The sequence below is a fragment of the Stigmatopora argus genome, chromosome 15, assembly GCF_051989625.1.
Source record: "Stigmatopora argus isolate UIUO_Sarg chromosome 15, RoL_Sarg_1.0, whole genome shotgun sequence".
Taxonomy (NCBI): Eukaryota; Metazoa; Chordata; class Actinopteri; order Syngnathiformes; family Syngnathidae; genus Stigmatopora; species Stigmatopora argus.
In genome coordinates, this window is record NC_135401.1 from 11,485,230 (window position 1) to 11,505,912 (window position 20,683).

General features: G+C 40.1%; 2 protein-coding genes across 3 annotated transcripts; one reads left to right on the forward strand and one right to left on the reverse strand.

The window, feature by feature from the left end:
- Positions 1–602: 602 nt before the first annotated feature.
- dhrs7 (dehydrogenase/reductase (SDR family) member 7) lies at positions 603–5,768 on the forward strand. The gene is made up of 7 exons (XM_077620153.1): positions 603–834; positions 1,872–2,024; positions 2,686–2,792; positions 2,854–3,093; positions 4,262–4,384; positions 4,472–4,687; positions 5,252–5,768. The coding sequence occupies exons 1-7, from the start codon at positions 705–707 to the stop codon at positions 5,291–5,293; spliced, it is 1,011 nt and encodes a 336-aa protein (XP_077476279.1). The 5' UTR covers positions 603–704; the 3' UTR covers positions 5,294–5,768.
- Positions 5,338–17,233, reverse strand: pcnx4 (pecanex 4). Of its 2 annotated transcripts, none has more exons than XM_077620150.1 (11): positions 17,079–17,233; positions 15,645–16,432; positions 15,385–15,564; positions 13,621–14,162; positions 13,447–13,547; positions 13,167–13,289; positions 11,972–12,332; positions 11,119–11,222; positions 8,555–9,660; positions 6,160–6,346; positions 5,338–6,087 (listed from the first exon to the last, which is right to left on the reverse strand). In XM_077620150.1, the coding sequence occupies exons 2-11, from the start codon at positions 16,340–16,342 to the stop codon at positions 5,836–5,838; spliced, it is 3,654 nt and encodes a 1,217-aa protein (XP_077476276.1). In that variant the 5' UTR covers positions 16,343–16,432; positions 17,079–17,233; the 3' UTR covers positions 5,338–5,835. The 2 variants fall into 2 exon arrangements, with proteins under 2 accessions (XP_077476276.1, XP_077476277.1); XM_077620151.1 differs by having other exon boundaries at positions 15,645–16,403; positions 17,079–17,230.
- Positions 17,234–20,683: the final 3,450 nt, after the last annotated feature.

Below are 20,683 nucleotides of genomic sequence, written 5' to 3' on the forward strand. Positions count from 1 at the left end.
CGTGAAAGAACCAAACGTACTATTCTGATCGACCCATTATTGCACATTTTGAATGTGATGTTTTGTCCTTTGTGGTTAATCTTATGGAGAATTGTTTATTTGCGAAAAGTGAAGGTTTCCGAATCCACACAAATATTGACAGTTTAATTTTTATACAAAGCATATGAGTAATAAAAAATGTACTACTTTTTATCTTTTAATGAGATTAAATTATTTTTTATGTGAAATATGAAGAGCCAATGTCAAATGTATTTTTTTACTGCGTAGTAGTGTGCCTCTTTTTTAAAAATTATATTTTATTTCTTGGATTCCAATGATCAGTATTGCATTTATTTGCTGTCCTTTATGTATTATGTGTATATATGCATGTGATAAAACAAAACAAGATGGTTAAAAGAATGCAGTTAATGGACGTATGGCGAATATACATGTAACCAAGGAGCGCATCCATTTTTGGGGACGCCAACCTTATCTTGATCTGCATAAAATGTTTTTTTAATGATCTGCAAATACGTCGATCGAATATTAGTGATACATATTGATCTAATTTTGTTTCAATGGCAACGTTCCTTCGTCTGCTTATTTCACCGGACGTGACGACATCTTGCAGGTTTGTTTTGTAAACTGCGACTGACTTCCGTCGGCTTCCGTCAGATAACTACACTTCGAAAACTATACTTTTTCTTATTTACTGATTAATAGTTATGGATTTCTGTGTTGGGTCTGCGTTCTTCTATTTCATATTACTTTGTATGTTCATTCACTTGCTGCTTTTCTTCTTTGCGGATGCAGATTTCACGTTGCTCAGGGCTAGTCTGCTCGGACGCAAGTCAGGTAAGGTATATAATTGTTTGAGATTTTGTCACTTAAAAGGTTTAAAAAACTAAAAATCTTTACGCAATAGGTTAGTTTTAAGAATTATTACACTATCATCTTGGGACTCCAAATTGATCAATATTTCATGCAATGCATATTACTACTTCCTGACTTGGTTATTAGTATCATGCTGTACTGCAAAAGATAGATTAGTATTTCAATGTATGTAAAAGTTGGCTTTCTAACCTAAAAAATGACAAAATCCTCCTCTTGGAGCTTCTAAAGTAAGAGAGAGCCATCGTTTAATTTTCATTTTATTCAAGGGGAAACTTAATATCTTGTCTTGGATTTGATATCGTTTAATTTATTTATTCGGGTTGGTTCTCATTTTCAATTAAAATGGGATTTTCTCTAACAATTATGACAATTTATGATTTAAATTTAGATGTTTTCAATCATCTTAAAAATGGAATACTAACAAGACTATGTACAATATAATGTTACTATACAATGTTGCTTCAACATAAAAACATATTTTAACTGAAGAAATTAGCTACGTAGAAATTGTGAATCAAAAATGTAGTGTCCTTACTTTTTTTATAACAATTACATAAATAACCCCTATTGTGTAAAATACTATAAAATGGATAGTATAGTTTATCTTAAAATGTTTAAATTGATATTAGGAAAAAGGAATTACATTATACCTCAAAAGTGATGTGTAACTTGATAGCAAAAACAATGGTACTTTTTTTGCGGGCACAAATATAAACATTTTAATACTGAACAGCACCCTCTAGAGGTCGAATTGTAGCAAGCATGACAACCAAACCATGGTACAATGAACCCTGCTCTCCCCTAGATATTAAGACTTTTGTAGTCCTTGATGAAAGCAGCTTATCTTTGTAAAAATATATTTGTAGACATCTAATTTTTCTTAGAAAAACAACATATACATAGAACAAGTAGTTTGTAAAGTATTAAATAATGATTAACAATATTTCATTTCAACTCAAAACGAGTGTATTTTTTTCCACAATTTTTTGACCAATCAGAGGTGAAGCTGAAAGGTCAGGTGGTGTGGGTCACTGGCGCATCCAGCGGCATTGGGGAGGAGTTGGCCTACCAGCTGGCACGGTGCGGCTCGCGCCTCATTCTGTCTGCTCGCCGCGAAGATGAGCTGAAGAGGGTGAAACGCCAATGTTTAGGTGAGACAAAAAAGTTTTGGATGGCCCTGTGAAAATGTCCATTATTTTCATTTAGAAATTATTGCGCGTTTTAGATCAGCAATGTCATTTTATTGCATATATGGTATCTAAAAATAAACAAACTGATGGACACTACTATTGCATAAGTGAAATGCAGTGTAGTGAATTCACAAAAAATAATATGCAAATAATCAATGTTCAGTATAACTATTTGCCAAAATAACAGCTTTTTAGATATTTCTAATGACTTGCAAAGTTAGCCTCGAGATGTCCTACAAAATGTAATCAGATTTTTTTTCCCAAGAGATGTTTTGACACTACCAGTATTTTGAGATGAGTAAAAATAATGTAACCAGTAAATGATAAATCATTTTTGGTATTAAAGTGATCCGTGCTGGTACCTCCTCAAGAAATGCTTTATTTACAAATATTACACAATGCATGTTGGCCCAGTGGGTTTAAAAGAAAAAATGCATCGGTTTACATTTTTAGGTATTAAATCATTAGCTGCCATTGATGGCGTGAGACGTCCAATCCATTTTGACAGCGAGCAAACCAGTCAAACTAGATTGGACGCCTCTCGCCGTCAATGGGAGTGAAATGGCGGTTTACATTTTTAGGTATTAAATCATGTTACAATTTCAATTGCGTATACCTCCAGAGTCCTCAGGTCTCCATGATGAGGACATTCTTGTTCTTCCCTTGGATTTGTTGGAGAGAGCAAGTCATGAATCCAAAACCCAAGCTGCAATAGAACACTTTGGACAAGTATGTTTTTTCTTGATAAATGCACGAGTTACTTTTCTTACAGCATGCAAATCTCTTCTAGATTGACATCCTGATTAACAACGGTGGGCGAAGCCAGCGTTCTTTATTCCTGGAAGCAAGCGTCGACGTTTACCAGGCATTGATGGAGCTCAACTTCCTGGGTACCGTGTCCCTCACCAAGCAGGTGCTGCCTCACATCACGCAGCGTGGCACCGGCGGCATCGTGACTGTTAGCAGCGTGCTGGGTCTTGCCGGGGCGCCGTTGGCGTCGGGATACGCTGCCAGCAAACATGCTCTTCAGGTAACGATTGCACGGGCTGGGACGAGAAATTTGGATGATTGCAGGGAGTTCTCAAGTTATAACAGACAAACTGGTGACATAACCTACATTTGTAATGCAAGTCAGATTTTACCGTTAAAGTCAGTAAAATACTTGGAAAGTCAAATACATTAAAAATTTAAAAAAATACTTACCATTATTGCTAAGATGTGGATGGAGAGTTATTAGACCAAGGGTGTCAGACTCGGGTTGGTTCGCGGGCCGCGTTAACGTCAACTCGATTTCATGTGGGCCGGACCATTTTAGATATAATATTTAGATTTTTTTAAATAAATGGATTAAAAGAACTGGATTAAAATCCCTGAATATTCAGTTTTTTATAGATCTAAAACTATGTTTATTTTAGCTTTTTTATATATATTTTTAGATATTACAAAATGATTTTTGAACTAAAAACAGAAAAAAATGATTAAAAATTACAATTATTGATTTTAAAGGGGGAAAATCAGGAAATTTAATATAAATCTATACTCTTCATTTTAATTTGATCCTAAAACAGAAAGTCAGCACTCATGATTTACTTTCCCGGGCCACACAAAATGATGCGGCGGGCCAGATTTGGCCCCCAGGCCGCCACTTTGACACGTGTATTAGACTATTGAATGAGAAACCAAAACATGTTGCGTTTCAGGACAGCCAAAAACAAAACAAAAACTCAAAACATCAACATTGCAAACTGAACGAACTCTGGTTTATTACATTACTGTTCTCATTTTTAGGTTTTGAGAACAGTAAGTTGTTTAACTTTGACCATCCACAATGTAATGTATTTACAGTCTGCAAGGCCTTTAACTTCTGAACGCAACATCTTTTTACCCATACCGGTATTTTTCTCCTTTCTCCATTTTTATAAAAAAATCATGTTAATCTTTGTTTCCCTGGTAATTGCTATTATTTTGGCTGAACCTAGAACACCCAGCTTTCTTGTTTGGGGATATGGAATATGGAAAAAGGCAAAGATATGGACTACTTAAGCAGAAACTGGAGATAATGGCAGATGGGGTGGGTAGTTCTAAACGTTGATCATCGAGGACATCGTAACCCAAGGACTTTCTTTACATGTAACCTAAAGCAGTTCAACAGAAGTCAATTATTTAATTAAACATAAATGTGCTCTTCTTTTTCTTAGGGTTTTTTTAATTCCCTCCGGTCTGAGCTCTATGAATATCCAAATATACTCATCAGCACAGTCTGCCCAGGGCCAGTGCAGTCATTCATAGCCCAAAATGCCTTCACCGAAGATCTCCACAAGGTAGTGAAATAATAACAAAATGGGATCTGGAAATTAATATGATTTTCCTTGATATTTTCATCCCTTCAAATGCTATCTATTCTTCAGCCTGTGGCTTCAGCTGGTTACCAGGGACACAAGATGCCCACGAGTCGCTGCGTGTATTTAATACTGGTGGGGATTACCAACGGTGTCAAAGAAATGTGGATCTCTCAACAACCCTTCCTGGCATTCTACTATGTATGGCAGTACGCCCCCACGTTTGCCTGGTTTATCACAAACACCCTGAGCAAGAAAAGGGTGCAGAATTTCAAATCGGGTTTGGTAAGTGGAATGAAAAGAATACGGGGAATAGATGTCAATTTTTTTTTTTTTTTTAACTCGTTGGGTTTTTTTTTTTTGCCCACCATAGCTGCCACTTTCGCATCTTGCGTGAAACGTTGACATAAATATTTGAAACATTTCCGAACTTATGTTGAAAACACTTCCATTCCAAAGGAGACAGCCCTTCGGCCCCCTCTTCTATGTGTATATCTCAAATTCTGGAGTGAAAAGGCCTTGATGGAAAAGGATCAGCGTGCTACTACTGTGCACTTTTGCAGTCTGTATCGCTGACCTTGCAATGTGACAAGACTGAATGGAGGGATTTTCACGTGAACAGAATTTGCCATCATAATTCAGAGGAACTTAGTAGTTCTTAATTAAAATTTAAAAAAATGCATGACAATTATAGCTCTCCTTGAATATACACTTGACTGGATTAGCCGACATTTCTGGTGGCTTCAAATTTAAACGGTTCAGATTCACAGCAGTATATTCTACTTACCTTTTGATTGACTACGACTCCTATTTTCTGTTAACCATTCATGCTTGTTTTTTTTTCTCCAGGATGCAGACTCTTCCTACTTCACCAAGCCTAAAACCTCGTAAAAACGCCTGGGAGGCACTTGTTTGGGTGAAAACGAAACATCTCCTTACAAGCATTTTTTTTATTATATACATATAAAAATGAACATTATATACAAGACTATGAACAATCAAAATTGTTGAACTATTATTTTTAACGTTGTAAACAAGTGAAGTGTAAACAAAAAAATTGCACTGAACGCTTACAGCAAGATATACCCAAGGCACATCCTTGATATCTTAACAAAATAAATGTATTTTGTGTCCCTTTTTGAGCCGACAGGGAAGATGTTTCCTTTAATGTTGTAACAAAAACTGGTGAAAAGTGGACTGTTTGAAATCAATAACTTAAAAACCAATGTGTTTCTGCTAAACCTAGCCCCAAATCCACCCGTGCTGGATATGTGTATCATATATGTATCATTAATGAATGACTCAATTTTGAAACCTAATGCTTTTGTACCAAACCAAAGCGCAATAATAAATACAAAATGATGTATTTTCTCTTTTGTCCTCATTGGTAAGATGGTGGAGATGAACAAAAATAGCTCTCCTTACCTCTGTGGTCAGAGGCAGGGGAAGTGAAGGGGTGCGGATGAGTAAATGGGGTACCCTAATGGTGGGTCTGCTGCCTGGACAGTCAAGTTCCTTAACATAAACGGGTGCGCCTGGATGCTGTAGCGCTCCTCGTCGTCATTGGTGGCGTACAGGAGCTCCCAGGAAAGGTTGGCCCATTGTCCTCGCACCCCCTCGCCGTTCAGTCGACCCACCTGGACAAGCTGCTCTTGCAAGGACAGCACTCGGCCCGTGTACGTACCCTACGGATGACGACAATCACAAATTTACTTCCCGTGTCCTGTCAAAGTGGAAATTATGTTGTGTGTGCTAACCATGGAGAGGTCATGTCCTAGAGAGAAAAGGAAAGGCTTCTCCTGCAGTACGCTGTCATGCCAACCTTTCTCGGACACCAAACCGATGTACCAGTCCTTTTCATATTCCTCCAAGGCAATAAACATCTCCTCAGGGGACTCCATAGGCCCAAGGCTGGCTTGATCGAACAGGAGCTTGAAACTGAACCTGATGCAGAGCACAGATAGACGATGCACGATTTAAGACAGTATTTCCAAAAAAGTGGGTATCCTAAGAAGTCGATTGATGTTGTTTTAGCCAATGTACAATGTAAGTCCGTGAGTCTATATTTGTGCACGGGTATAACTGATGTCACAAAATGGCTGTGATCGGAGCCTTAATTGAGCATTACTAGAGGTGGTACCACTGTAATGTAAAAAAAATATAATTTGTCATTTTATGACTACACATTCTTTTTTGCATTGTTTCTACTGCTCTAAAATTTTGTGCATCAGAATGGCATTGAATTGCTATTGCCAAACAATTTCTTAAAAAAAAAGATTGGAAATGAAAACATCGCCATATGCCAACATATAATCGGAGTCAGTTCTGGACAATGATAAGAGCACCCCTGCAAAAAGAATCTTTTTTTTTTTAAATTGGGAAAAAAAGAATTCTTATAATGTAAAACAGTGGAGGAAAAACGTCAATAAAAGCTATTATTAACAGGAAGTAGTAGATAAAATAACCAATGCAACACATTTTTAAATGCTAGCACTATTTTAGCTAATCAATTGCAAGATTGCACAGGTGCAGAATTAGTATGGAATGTGTTTATTTTCCTAGCTACTTTCGACTTCTATTGAGTAGCATTTATGTGTCGTATATCCATGAGTATCGTTACATTTTTCACACAATGATGGCTGCAATGGATGTACTCGTAAATGGTGTCATTTTCTGTGTTTGAACATTTTCTGTTGTTATGGTTCCAAGGAACTGTGGGTTGCTTACTTTAGATTATTTTTGCTCAAAGTGAATTCATCCTAACTGTTATTCTCCTTTTTGCACTGTACAAAATTTTGCGGAACATTCGTTCCCAGGGGTCATTTATACTAATCACACAAAGAACCGAGCGAGAGATAAGAAGTCTCCTTTAATCTCATTTTCTGAACCGCTTTATCCTCATTAGGGTTGCGGGGGGTGCCGGAGCCTATCCCAGCTGACTAGGGGCCAGAGGCGGGGGACACCCTGAATCGCTGGCCAAGGAGACGGACAACCATGCACACACACCCATAACGAGGGGCAATTTAGGGTGTCCAATCAGCCTACCATGCATGTTTTTGGAATGTGGGAGGAAACCCACACAGGCCTAGGGAGAACATGCAAACTCCACACAGGTGGAGGTGACCTGGATTTGAACCCAGGACTCCAGAGCTGCGAGGCCGACACGCTAACCACTGGCCCCAACGGGCCGCCCGGAGATAAGAAGTGTAAAGAACAAACCCTCAACATGAAAACATGTAACTGTCTATGAAAACAAAGGCGGAAAGAGCCGGGTTCATGAGACAAAGGAAGGTCTCTTGAGAGCTACCACCATTAAATATGACAAAGCATATTTAGGGCTTGACTTCACAGTGACTATGTTGGGAGTAAAGCCAGGACTGTTTACAGTTGGCACCTTCAGGTATTCTACCTAAAACAGTAAAAACCTTTAAATATTTGCCAATAACATACACATTTTAGCCATAACAGAAAATCAATAACAACAACTACTTTAATTCATTCACTCCCATTGATAACATTCAAAGTCTAATCCAGGGGTGTCAGACTCGGGTTGGTTCACGGGCCGCGTTAACATCAACTCGATTTCATGTGGGCCAGACCATTTTAGATATAATATTTAGATTTTTTTTAAATAAATTGATTAAAATAACTGGATTAAAAGCCCTGAATATTCAGTTTTTATAGATCTAAAACAATGTTTATTTTAGTTTTTTTTATATATATTTTTAGATTTTACAAAATGATTTTTGAACTAAATACACAGAAAAAATATATTAAAAAATTACAATTATTGATTTAAAAGGGGGAAAATCTGGAAATTTAATATACATCTATACTCTTCATTTTAATTTGGTCCTAAAAGAGAAAGTCGGCACCCATGATTTACTTTCCTGGGCCACACAAAATAATGCGGCGGGCCAGATTCGGCCCCCGGGCCGCCACTTTGCCACAGGTGGTCTAATCCTTTTGGATTGGGACTGAACCAATCATAGCAATCAATGACTTAAAAAAAGCAGAAATGCGTACTCTTTGACTATTGCTCCTATTTTCTGTTGACTATTAGTGCTTGTTTGTATTTTTTTCTTCTCCAGGATGCACACTCTGCCTACTTCACCAAACACATAAGTTTAAAGTTATAACTGTGTAATTTACCTGAAAGCCCTAAGTGCGAGTTGATAAAGTTCTTTGCTCGAGGAGAGCCACTCAAGGCCCTCCGTCCAAGGGACGTCTCCACAGTAGAGCCTGTAGATGTAACTGGGGCTCGTAAAGGTCGACTCCGCGCCGAGCGACACCAGACACGAGAGCGCCACCTGAGCGTGGAGGTCCTTCAAGGTTTCGTCTTCCTTCAGAGCTTTGGTCATGTCCTCGGAGGTGTCGTTCTGCACGACGGGTCCGAACTGGCCCAAGGCAAACCTGAACCAGTCCTCGGGGAACAAAGGCCTGAGCTGCAGGAGCCGGCTGGGCAGCAACGGCGCCGTCCTCCATCCTGTCGGTAAGTTAAACACCTCGCACTGGGGGCAGCTGAAGGTCAGCTGCCGGAGGGAGCCGGGACTCTCCTTGAAGATCTCCGAGTTAAGACCTTTGTCGACGGCCGGCATCCCGATGCCCAGCCCTAAAGGCTGCAACGGCTGCAGAGCCGAGAGGGCCATGTTTTCGAACAGACTGTCCATCTCGACAGAGCCTGGAAGAGAGCCTCCGGCCTGCGCCAATGTGTGTCCGGACTGGGCCTCGGCCGTCACCAAGGCCACTGTCCGCCTGGCTGTCTGAGGTCCAAAAAGATCATCTTCATCCGACCAGTCGCCAAAAGAAGTCAGACTGGAGCTGTCCTGCCTGATCCTGAGGGATGACACCATGGATTCCACCACAATAGCCTCAGGCACTGGCTGGCATGTTGTCTGTGCCCGCTGGGAAGATATCGACTTTCGACCTCCGATTCCCGTCCCTTCAACGCAGCTCCACGTAGAGCCTTTGTGCTTCTTGACGCAGTAACGCAGAAGTAACCAGACCAAGGCTTTCAGAAAGTCGTCCTGAAGCTTCCTTAGGTTGTCGTGAGAGTCGATAATGCCCGAAAGGACATTACGGGCGTCTGAGTAGACGCGCACGGCCAGCGCCGCGCACGGTGTGAGAGCGTTGGCCCAGTGCAGGTTCAAACCCTGTGTCAAACCCAGGCGCTCTGGGCGCTCAAAAGCGGCCTCGAAAACCTCATCCACCCTACGTGCTTCTACTGTGTGGCAGGATGTCTCTTGCAGCTCCAAACCCTGAGAAATAAATCAGACATGATTCAAAATGGCCGTTTGCAGGAAAATTACCAAAGCTTGAACAATTTTCGCCCATCAGATGCAGGTACACCAGATTGCCCACCCTTCCTGACACTAGTAATCCCCATTGAGTACAAAATTGCTACACATGTAGGCAGTGGAATTTTTTGTTTTGTGTTTAAACTCTAAGACAAGGGTGTCAGACTTGGGTTGGTTCGCGGGCCGCTTTAACGTCAACTCGATTTCATGTGGGCTGGACCATTTTAGATATAATATTTAGATTTTTTTTATAAATGCATTAAATGAACTGGATTAAAGGCCCTGAATATTCAGTTTTTTATAGATCTAAAACAATGTTTATTTTAGCTTTTTTAAAAATATATTTTTAGATTTTAAAAAATGATTTTTGAACTAAAAACACAGAAAAAATGGATTAAAAAATTACAATTATTGATTTAAAAGGGGGAAAATCAGGAAATATAATATACATCTATATCTATCATTTTAATTTGATTCTAAAACAGAGAGTCGGCACTCATGATTTACTTTCCCAGGCCACACAAAATGATGCAGTGGGCCAGATTTGACCCCCGGGCCACCACTTTGACACCTGTGCTCTAACAGATCTGAAAATAGTCTTTTTTTTAAAAATCCGCCAAGAATTTGTTTAGTTTCGAGTAGTACTCTAGATCTCATTGTTGCTACAATCCTTTAAAAAGCATACATCCAGTATTAATAGCTGATTTTGTGACATATTTTGCTTGCTAGCAAAATGTAGTACTGTCTTATAAATTTTTGAATTTCATTTTTTTCCAGGGTAACCTTAATACTTGGAGCAAGTCTTTCATACTCAGTGGTGTCCCTGAACCTGTTGGCTGCCATTGATGGTGAATATTCATTCCCTGCCAGATCCCCCAGCTCAAATAGATTGGATGTGTACTAGTAGTACATCAAGGAATGGCCTATCATAAATGTTTCATATATAAGGCACATTAGCAGTAGTGGTGGTGGTAGTAGTAGTAGGTTGCTGTGTTGTAGTAGTCGTAATAGTAGTTGTGGTTAGGAGTTGTGTTATGCATCAACTCGATGTAGCTGTGCTATGGGCAATTTCATAGAATGATGAACTAATATTGATGCATACATAAGGCACATTGGATTAAAAGGCACACTGCTGGCTTTTTAGTTGTGCCTCATAGTGAGGAAAATATGGTAAAATACATTCACAGCCTGCTAAAGGTGTGAAGGTCACTTCATGAAAAAAAAAAAGGCAAAACATAGAAGAATACTTGGGATCTAATAAAATCTGTGAACGTTGGGGACTTGATGAGCAATACAAATATCCAGGTTTTAAAATTTAGATTATTTTTCACTTTGGCCAAAGGCCTTTTGAGCAACTGAGGTACATAAAGTATAGTGGAATTAATTCCTTGAATTAAAATGGCATATTATTAAGTATACCTTAATATTCACGGTGCAGTAGCCATATCCTCTCTCCAGAATCATGATCCAAACCATGCGGTCCTGAAAGCGGCCGAGAAAGTGAGAGCCTGGCGCTAGAGAACCTGTAAGCGGGAGTCACAAATAATCATTAGCGCGTGCTCACTTCGATGTAAATCATTTCCCCAAAAATGACTATATGCCCTGCGTGCCCTTGAATTCCCATAAACAGATTGTTGGTATTAATCTTTGGGGGCAGGGTACTGAAGAAAGGCTTTTGTTTTAGGTGGCTCAAGAATAATGTCACGTCCCATGGCGACGTGTCAGAATGCCTGCCCCTGAGTCGTAATGGCAAGTGACACGAGAAGGAGACCCCTTTACTGCTCAATGCACACCCTCCAGTGTCAGCACTTGACTGTGGATATTAACCATTCATGGAAGTGTTTGTATTGAATTACACACCACTCAAAAAAATAACATGACTGTATGACCTTGTGTCACTTCTCAACATAATCTTCAGTTTATTACTATTATACAATTAGTTTTTTGTCTTCTACCCTCTTATGCTAGAGGGAAAAAGTAATTTCAATTGTAATGCTGAATTTACAGTGGCCATGTTCCAACCTTCCAATGTGGAGATAGCATGTTTTTCCTGTGCCTACGTGGGTTTTCTCCGAGTACTCTGGTTTCCTCCCACTTCCCAAAACCATGCATGGTAAACGCAAGGTTTTTTGTCTCATTGTTATTGGACAATAACTAATAACTGTCCCTCAAACATGGATGAGCGGATGTGTTGCTAATGAGCATTTTGCAGCGCAAGCTGTAAATAATGAATAATTTACTGGATGTTTTTGTGTTTGCATGCATAACCAACCTAGAGATCCTCTCGCAAAAGCCGTCCTCAATGCCAAAGCCAGACTCCCGCTCATTTGCTGGTAGAAGATGGAGTCCGGGCAGGGACAGGCGGTACCTACGGGGCCAGGCCAACTGCGCTGAGGCCTGGGAAAGCCTACCAGAAATATGGGCAGTGTGAAGAGTGGCAGCAGTGGGGCTGAGAGAAGGGCAGACAGGGTCACCACCGCCAACAACAGCGGGCAGAGCGAGGCGTTGAGCGCCAGGAGGGTTCCGGCAGACTGTCGCCGCTGCTTCTTCTCAGTCCATGAGGTCACCAAGACGGTGAGGGTGAACTTTAACTTGGTCAGAAACTGGGTCAGTCTATCCACCAGAAGCCCAACCTATAGAGGAAAAAAACGTCATCACTGGATGTGTATGTAGAACGAATGATCGGGTGATAGGAAATGTGATCGTCTCATTTTCAGAAGACTGGAATCAGTTGTAGAAGGGTTTTTAAAATGTGTTTTTTTAAGTACTATAACTCATTCGCTATCATTGTGTTAGCAACAGGACTAGATGTTTACTGCCGTCAATGGTAGTGAATTAGTTAAGAGAGGTAAGGGCTTCAAGGAGTCCTGGGCAATAAAACGATAACGGTAATTATCAAAATATATTTTTTGTTGTCAATAATAACAAATACGTTGGATAAAAGTCGATAAATTTAAGAGGTAATTACACCATCTGAACACCAAATGGTGAAAAGCAGGGAGCAAATTGGTGTACAGTAATCCCTCAAATATGGATGAGTGCGTGAAAGAAAATCTAGGTAAAATTCATTTTGGTTCGTCTTAAAGTTTTAATCCAAGATCCCAAACTTTTTGTGAGTAGTGGACAATCATGCTGTGTTTTTTTAATGATAATTTACTGAAAATGTGCTTAAGACTTCATTTGTGACTCTTATTGAAGGTTATAACCTTTTTTTTAAATTGTTATCATTGTGAATTTGTTGTTAATGTAGACCAGCGTGGATTTTTACATTTTTAAGAACTTTAAAAAATATATATATATATATTTTTTCAAAATTAATAGGAGAAAAAAATCGTGAAGAAGTGAAGTCGTGATATTTGAGGGAAGACTGTAGTTTACGGCTAATGATGTCGCAAGGGGTTTGTCCAATTTTTTTTTAGTCAAGGGTTAAAAAAGAGAATTTGGTATGAGTAATGGGTCATCCTCACCAATAGAAGCTGAATTCCTGTTCCCAAGCCATCCCAGCCAGGCAGTGTGCTGTTTTCAGCTGCTAGACGCACAATGACAACCACGACCACTTGCAGTAAAGCGTCCTCGGAGTTCTGCCAAGCCTGCAAGTCAATACGCATCAATACCTTATTGACTTTCTCTTTGAGTGAAAGAAAACAACCATCATTTTTTTTATTTTACAGTTTACTTTTGAACAACACATCGATGCTCATTATCAAGTCAATAGAAAAAAAAGACTGATTGTTTTGCGTCGCTTACCACTCGAAAGGCTCGAGTGAATCCCACACTCAGAGAAACACCATGCAAATGCTGCATGGATTTGTCCATAGACAGGAAAGCAATCAATGCAAACGGAGACACTGTGAAGACAAAACACTGTTGTTCATCGCTGAGCTGCACTTTGGAGAACAATGGACTTCAATATGATCTCACCAAGATAAAGAAGGACTCTTCTGATAGCTCCTGCAATGAATAATACTCTGTTCTTCTGCTTGAAAGTCTGAACACTGGACATGCCTTTGGGATACAGCGGATTGAGGAATAAACCACCACAAATGTAGGCCCCCTGGATTTCTCTGAGAAGCCAGCAGAGGGAGAAGAGGACCAGAAGAAACATGCCGACAGGTGCCTGGGCCCCCTCCACCCAACTCAGGGTTTGACCCGACGTATAGAAGTGATGCAACAGGCCCGTTTCTACAAGAGCTGCCGACAACAGGCTGGCATACAGCGACACCTCCCTGCAACCTAGTTTCCAGCCAAAGGCGTTGGAAAGACGAGGCGGCGGCGATCCCCCTCTGCGCAGTCCGTATTCCTTGCAGTCGGGCCTCGGAGTGTGGCAGAGGTTTCCAAACTGGCTGAGGTCCAAGCTCAGTAAGAATCCCATCGCAGTGGAGAAGAGGACCACTCCAAGCGTCGATGGGATAAAATAATTGCACACAGCTACGCCGGTGGAAACTGCAAACATCAACAGCAACCTGTGAAAGAGTAAATAAGAACACCTCAGCTATTCTACAGTAATGGAGTTGATCTACCCAGAAAAGGCCACTGTGGGTGCAGGTTTTTGTTCCAATGGATCAAGCACATATGGTTTCTTCTGATCCCAGCAGCACCTGACAGCATTCAAGTCATTACACTTTTAAGACACTAGATTGGTGAAAATGTCTCAGTTGGAATGAAAACCTGCACCCACTGAAGGACTTGAGGACCGGTTTGGAATTCTTGATCTTGGCTGTTTAAGTCAGGGGTCAGCATTTGGAATTATCCAAAATATTTTGATATCCTGAACCAGGGTAAAAAAAACCCACACCCTAATTCCTACTCCTTGAAATTTCACATGTGGCACAAAGCAGTCTGAAATGTACTGTTGTCTTGGCAAGCTCCAAACATCAGAATCCGCTGACCCCTCTCAGTCAGTTTATATGACCGCGTGGCTCAGGTACTGTTGTTCCTAAGTCTTCCATTCTCACATAATAAAGCTGACAGTTGACTGTGGAATATTTAGGAGCAAAGAAATTCCACATTTATTTGTTGCACAGGTGTCAACCTATGACAGTTCCATGCTATAATTCACTGAGCTCCTGTGAGCGACCGACCCATTCTGTCACAAATGTTTGTCAAAACAGTCTGCATGCCTTGGTGCTGGGTTTTAGATAAGTCTAGCCAGGCCAAATGATTAGGACTGCAGATTCTGCTAATGCTGGATGGATAAGCAAATATTTCTGGTAATATAGTGTATATCCTGTCACCCAGCCATGTCTCTATAAAATCCAATTTTAGGAAAATTGGGGAGACATTATTATTATTTTGAGCACTGGGGCATCACAATCCTGACATATAAGCAATGACAAGGTTTTAATGATCAAGAATGAGAAGAGATTTGTAAAATAACAGAGAAATGAGAAGGGGAGATAGTTAACAATCTTCACGTTGTGAAGAACCATTCACATGTTGGACTTGTATAAATTGAGGAAATTGAATTACAATTACAATGAATGTGATTTTGATGTTTTACACAATTTTGTTGGGAAAACATTTGGTAAAACATTTCCTTTAATTCAAGGACAAATCTTTTTTTAAACAGAATTTATAAAAGATGGCGAAGTTGATTCATGTTTTGCGTTTTGATTGGATCATTAAGCCAGTGTTTCCCAACCACCATGAGCGATGGCCAGGTGTGTCGCAAATTTCGACACTGACCTGAAGTTACTGGACATGGGGGAGCCTCCCAATCCAAACACAAGCACCTGCTCCATGCCCCACAGGAACAAGGCATCCAAGGGAGGTAGAATTCCCAGCGCCCACAGGAGAGGTAGGAAGAGGAAAAGCACATGAAGAACCTGGCTGGCATATTGAAGCTCAGGAACTGGACCAGAGAACCTTGTAACCATAAAGCACAACAAAATGTCATCCATGGAGTTCATTGCGTTGCCTTAAAACGTCGGTCACGAGCTCCTTACCTGTCAGACAAGTCCACAACAATGAAAATGAAAATGTAGATAGGTCGAGTAAGTGGAGTTATCTCATAAGTGTCTTGGGCCTGAAAAGTAGCCGTCTCTGTGGCTGTATTCACAATCAGGGAATATTCCGCTATGCACACAGTCACCCAACTCAGGACAAAAACAACAATGGAAACACCTATGCTGCCATACAGAGCGGTCAGTCTGCCAAGTAGCACGTACCATGTCCCAAAACCACACAGCAGCGCGGCCAGTACCGTATGCATCACAACGTTCAATCCAAATCTCTTCCCGGGCGCTATGAATCGGACCGTCTCCGGGCTGACGCAGTGCGTAAACTCCACTTCCTCTTCATCAACTAAAGCGCTGGGTGCTCCGAGTCTCTCCACGAGACCGCTGTGGCGTCCGGCATACAGCGACACGGCCTGCACGCCCGCCGCCGCCACGAACATCAGCGTGCCGGAGAGAATGGCGGCGTGCAGCTCTTGAAGGAGCTGCAACTGGCAGAGGAGCGTGCCGACGCCCCCGAAAAGCCATGGCGTCAGGAAAAGTACGGCTTGATTGACGTAGACGTACGGCGGGGCGCAGTAGCCCAACTTGAAGCGCGGCCCCCCCAACACTGTCTGGGGGAAGCGCTTCCAGAAGAACTCCTGCTTGTACTCATTGAGAAGGGGCACATCTGGCCCCATTCTGACCATTCCCGAACGGGTGGCAGGTTGTCATCTCCACACAGCTGAAGAAGCATTTCCACTCATCGTTCTCGTGTTCGGAGGCAGCGAGGAATCCCACTTTCATAAAGAAATGCATTGATCAGTATCACATGGATGTACAATGAAATCGATACCTTCCAGAATTCACCTGCACAATCTGGAAATCAAAGACTTTGCCACATAAAATACATACGTTTTTTTCATTTTTTAATTTTGCCCCTGTGACGTGTAATACTTTGTACGTTGAATTTTTATGTCTCCTGTTTTGTTATGACGTATATTATGCGCTGCCTTCTTGGCCAGATCACCTCGGTTCAATTGCTTTTTAAAATGTTCTCTTTAAAAGGATCAATGTATGGAAGCAACGTAATTAATCATTATTAATTATTAGTACATGTAATTGTTTATTTATATTGTGATATGCCGTCGGTTTTCTCGTGTTTTTTGGTCAAAGGTTGGAAAACTGCTGTAATCTGTATGGCAACAGCTACCGAATTACTAAAACACACTAACAGCAGCAACGGTACATTAAGGCTATCGTATACAAGCAAAATTTTAAGCGAGTAATAAGACAACACCGTTTTAATAAAAATACAACACTGATTTATTTTCCCTTTGTTTTCCTAGTCTTGTTTTGTTAGCAGTAACCAGTAGCTCGAATGTAGTCACTTACGTTGCGGTAATATGGTGATTTAACGTTGTCCCTGTTGCGTTGTAAACTTACCGTGATGCCCGGAATTTACCACCGAAAGGAAAATTGGTGTGATATTTAAGATAATTGATTATAATGTCGAGAAATTTGAGAAAATCGGTAGCGTTAGCCTTTAGCCGATTGTGATAAAAACCAGGCAACGCCGACAATAATGCACACATAGGATGTGATCCAATGAGAGTGAAGGGTATTGCAGCGCCACTCTCTGATTGGACGAATGCAAAATAGCCCCGCCTCTCACATGGCGACAAAAACATAAAACTCAGAATTTGTTGACGTCAAAAAAGAGAAAAAAATAAAGAAAACATCGCATTGACGTCACATTTAAACCTACGTCTTAATTGTGAATGAAATAGCAAAAAGCAGAGTGACGGCAACAAAAAAACTATTAATTTATGGCCCAATTCAATTAAAATATAATTTCACAAGAAAGAATAATATCGCACTTGACTAAAAATGTTTGGGTTTGAACTGTTTTGTTTGTAAACTGAACTCATTTGTAGCTACTTATTTTTTCTGATAGTCGATAATCATTTATGGACATTAAGATTTGTCCAAATCCTCTTTTTGAGGCTCTTAATGGGAAATACTCTCTGGTATTGTTGCTTTAAATAATTTAACCTCTAAAAGAGAAGAAAGTATAAAATATTGTCTCCTATCTTTTAATAATTTCCTTTTCATTTAAAAAGGAAAGACAGTACTGTTGACATATTTTAGGTAATATTTATTCAAAATTATTTAAAAAAAACAAATATATGTGGAAAACAGGAAATATTCAGTTTTACTCATTAGATTTTTTAAAATACATCTTTGGCCAATAAATAAAATAAATATTAAATAATTTGGATTGAAAATGTGTACGTATTTATTTAAAAAAAAACACTCTCCCATCCTTTAGAATAAATGAAGTGTTCTCAAAATGTGCTATGTTAAGTGCTGGCGACCAGTCAAGGATGTGCCCTGTTTATTGCCCTAAAATAAGGGATCATTCACTGAAAGAGATTGGTCATCTATCGCAGTTAATGGCAACCAATGAGCAAAAGAAAAATAGGAGTTACTCAACATTTCAGACTGATTTGATTGCCACAATGAATCCCTTCAATATTTATAATTGTGTATTCTTCTACTGAATAATTTATCAACAAACCACTGTTTCATATCTAGAGAGCACATTAAGATATTGGAGACATTACTGGATAATGCTCTTACTTGACCCCAAAAAAATGACATACTACTAGGAATACTAATGCTCTTAATCCTTGTTTTGTCTTCTTAATGCCCAAAAAGACAATCATGTTTTCATATAATGAAAGCGATTTCATCTCGAAAAGGAGGATCATGAAGTGATCTACTAAATGGCTAAAATATCAACACAAAGAAAGACAATAATCTGGAGTTAAAACAGATTAAACTGTTGTTGTTATTCCTCATTGTCTTTAAAGGGATCAAACAGTGTGCACAGGGGACTTTTTTTTTAAATCAACATCTTCGGTGAGTGAATAAATCCTAGTTTTAGGCAAAAATAATGCTTAACAACTAAAAACATGGTCAGGCACGACATGCATTGTAAGCTCTAATTTCCCTTGTGCATTAATTTTGGAAAGTATTTTTTTCTACTTCACTTTCTTTAAATATGATGTAAGAATGGGTGAGAACAATAAAAATGGTCTGTTTGGGCACTAAATATACTTTTTCTTTTTAAAAATCTCGACATTACCTATTTTTACATATGGACATGGGATAAATGCCAGTTTTGAAAAAATATTCCTCATTGCGTGTGCACTTAAGTGAAATTCATCATCCAAATGTTTTCTTTTGAGTGTAATTGAATCCTACTTGTCAAACAAAGAAAGCATCCAAAAAAAACAGCCGATGAAAAAAAAAACAATAACAAGACAACACAAAATGCACTCTGAAATGAAAATGAATCCTTCTTTTCCAATGAGCAGCCTCTGAAAGAGTTCTCCTCAAAGCTGAATGTTGGTGTAATTGTGACCTCCCAGCACAGTACATTTAAAGTTAATACAAGCTGATAAATGTGTAATGTGTGTCGAGTTTCAAGTCGCTCTGAGAAATGCACTTGCTGTTATCTTTGAAATAAAATGTCAATCAATGTCGTCGTGCCTGTAACGTCACCCAGAACATAACCCCCGCGACACTAGACCCTGAGTAGATAGCGGTGAAAACATGGTCCATTCAGCAATTATTCACACACTCTTGGACTAATGGTGTTGTGAATGCACACACACACATACACACACACACACACACACACACACAGACAGAAAATGTAGGGAGTCAGCGGACCAGCAGTAATGGCCCCCATACGGAGCATGTGTTCTTTCTTCTGCCAGTGTGTATGTGCTGATGGGGGTTGGAAAGTGCATCTTCTATAACTGATTCATGACAAGCACAAACATGTCTAATTATGAATCCAGATCATATCAGCGAGGGCCCCGTCCCTCTCCATCCTCTCCCGCCCGAGCCCAGCTCCATATCAGGCAGATGAAAACAGAACCTGTCACATTCCATCCCATTAAACTAACCATCAACCACGTGGTCCTGCAGGACAGAGGAAGGGGAGATCCAGAGCGTAGTGCATCTGGGTTCACTCTGCACCCATGAATTATTCACCTTCTTTTGCTTAATTTCATTTTAATGTTCAAATTCTGGCAGATATGCAAAGGGAGACATATTGTAGAGTGCAGTTGTCACATCAGAAGCCCGCGGGCTAGATCCGGACCTCCGACTCACTTTGGAGAAGACGCCTCTTGCCGTCAATGGCAGAATAACATAAAAATAAAATTTGACACGGTCTAATTTCCTAAATCCCCAGCTGGCACACCACCATATTTAAAACACATACGGGGCTACATATCCATACTGCACTCGCCCTAGACAAATATGACATGTGTAATTATCCTTTGTAATACCTCGTGCATTAGAGCACCCGGGCTGAATCCCCAAATCTGTGCATGTAAGTCCCATCAGCTGCTATTTTCATCTCAGGCGGGCCGGGCAAAGTAATGACATTGCACTCACTTGCCGTCATTAGCCCCGCTTGATGCCGGACGGGAGTTAACGCAAATTAAGTAAAGTTAAGTACATGCATTAGAGGAGCTTGTTTCGGGAGAGCTTTGGCCATTTTGCCGTCTGTGACTGCATACTGAGGCTGACAATCTTACTACGATACTGGTAGATATCCAATTTGTTGTAATTCCTTTTTTTTCCCTTAACATGTGACGTACATACAATTGGTCGGCGACCAATCTGGAGTATATTAACCAGTTTCCTGCTCAAAGCCAGTCAGGAGAGGTTACAGGTCACATGATCTACATAAAAAATAAACATAACCTACCGTATTTTCACGACTATAAGGCGCACCGCATTATAAGGCGCAGCCTCAATGAATGGCACATTTTAGTTTTTTTTCCATATATAAAGCACACTGGATTATTAGGCGCCCTGTCTATTTTGGAGAAAATGTAAGACTTTTAAGTGTGCCTTATAGTCGTGAAAATACGGTATTTATTACCTATCTATTTATGTCTAAATTCTCACACTCTTGCTACTGTGACAATGAAATTCCCCGAATACGGGATGAATAAAGTTATCTA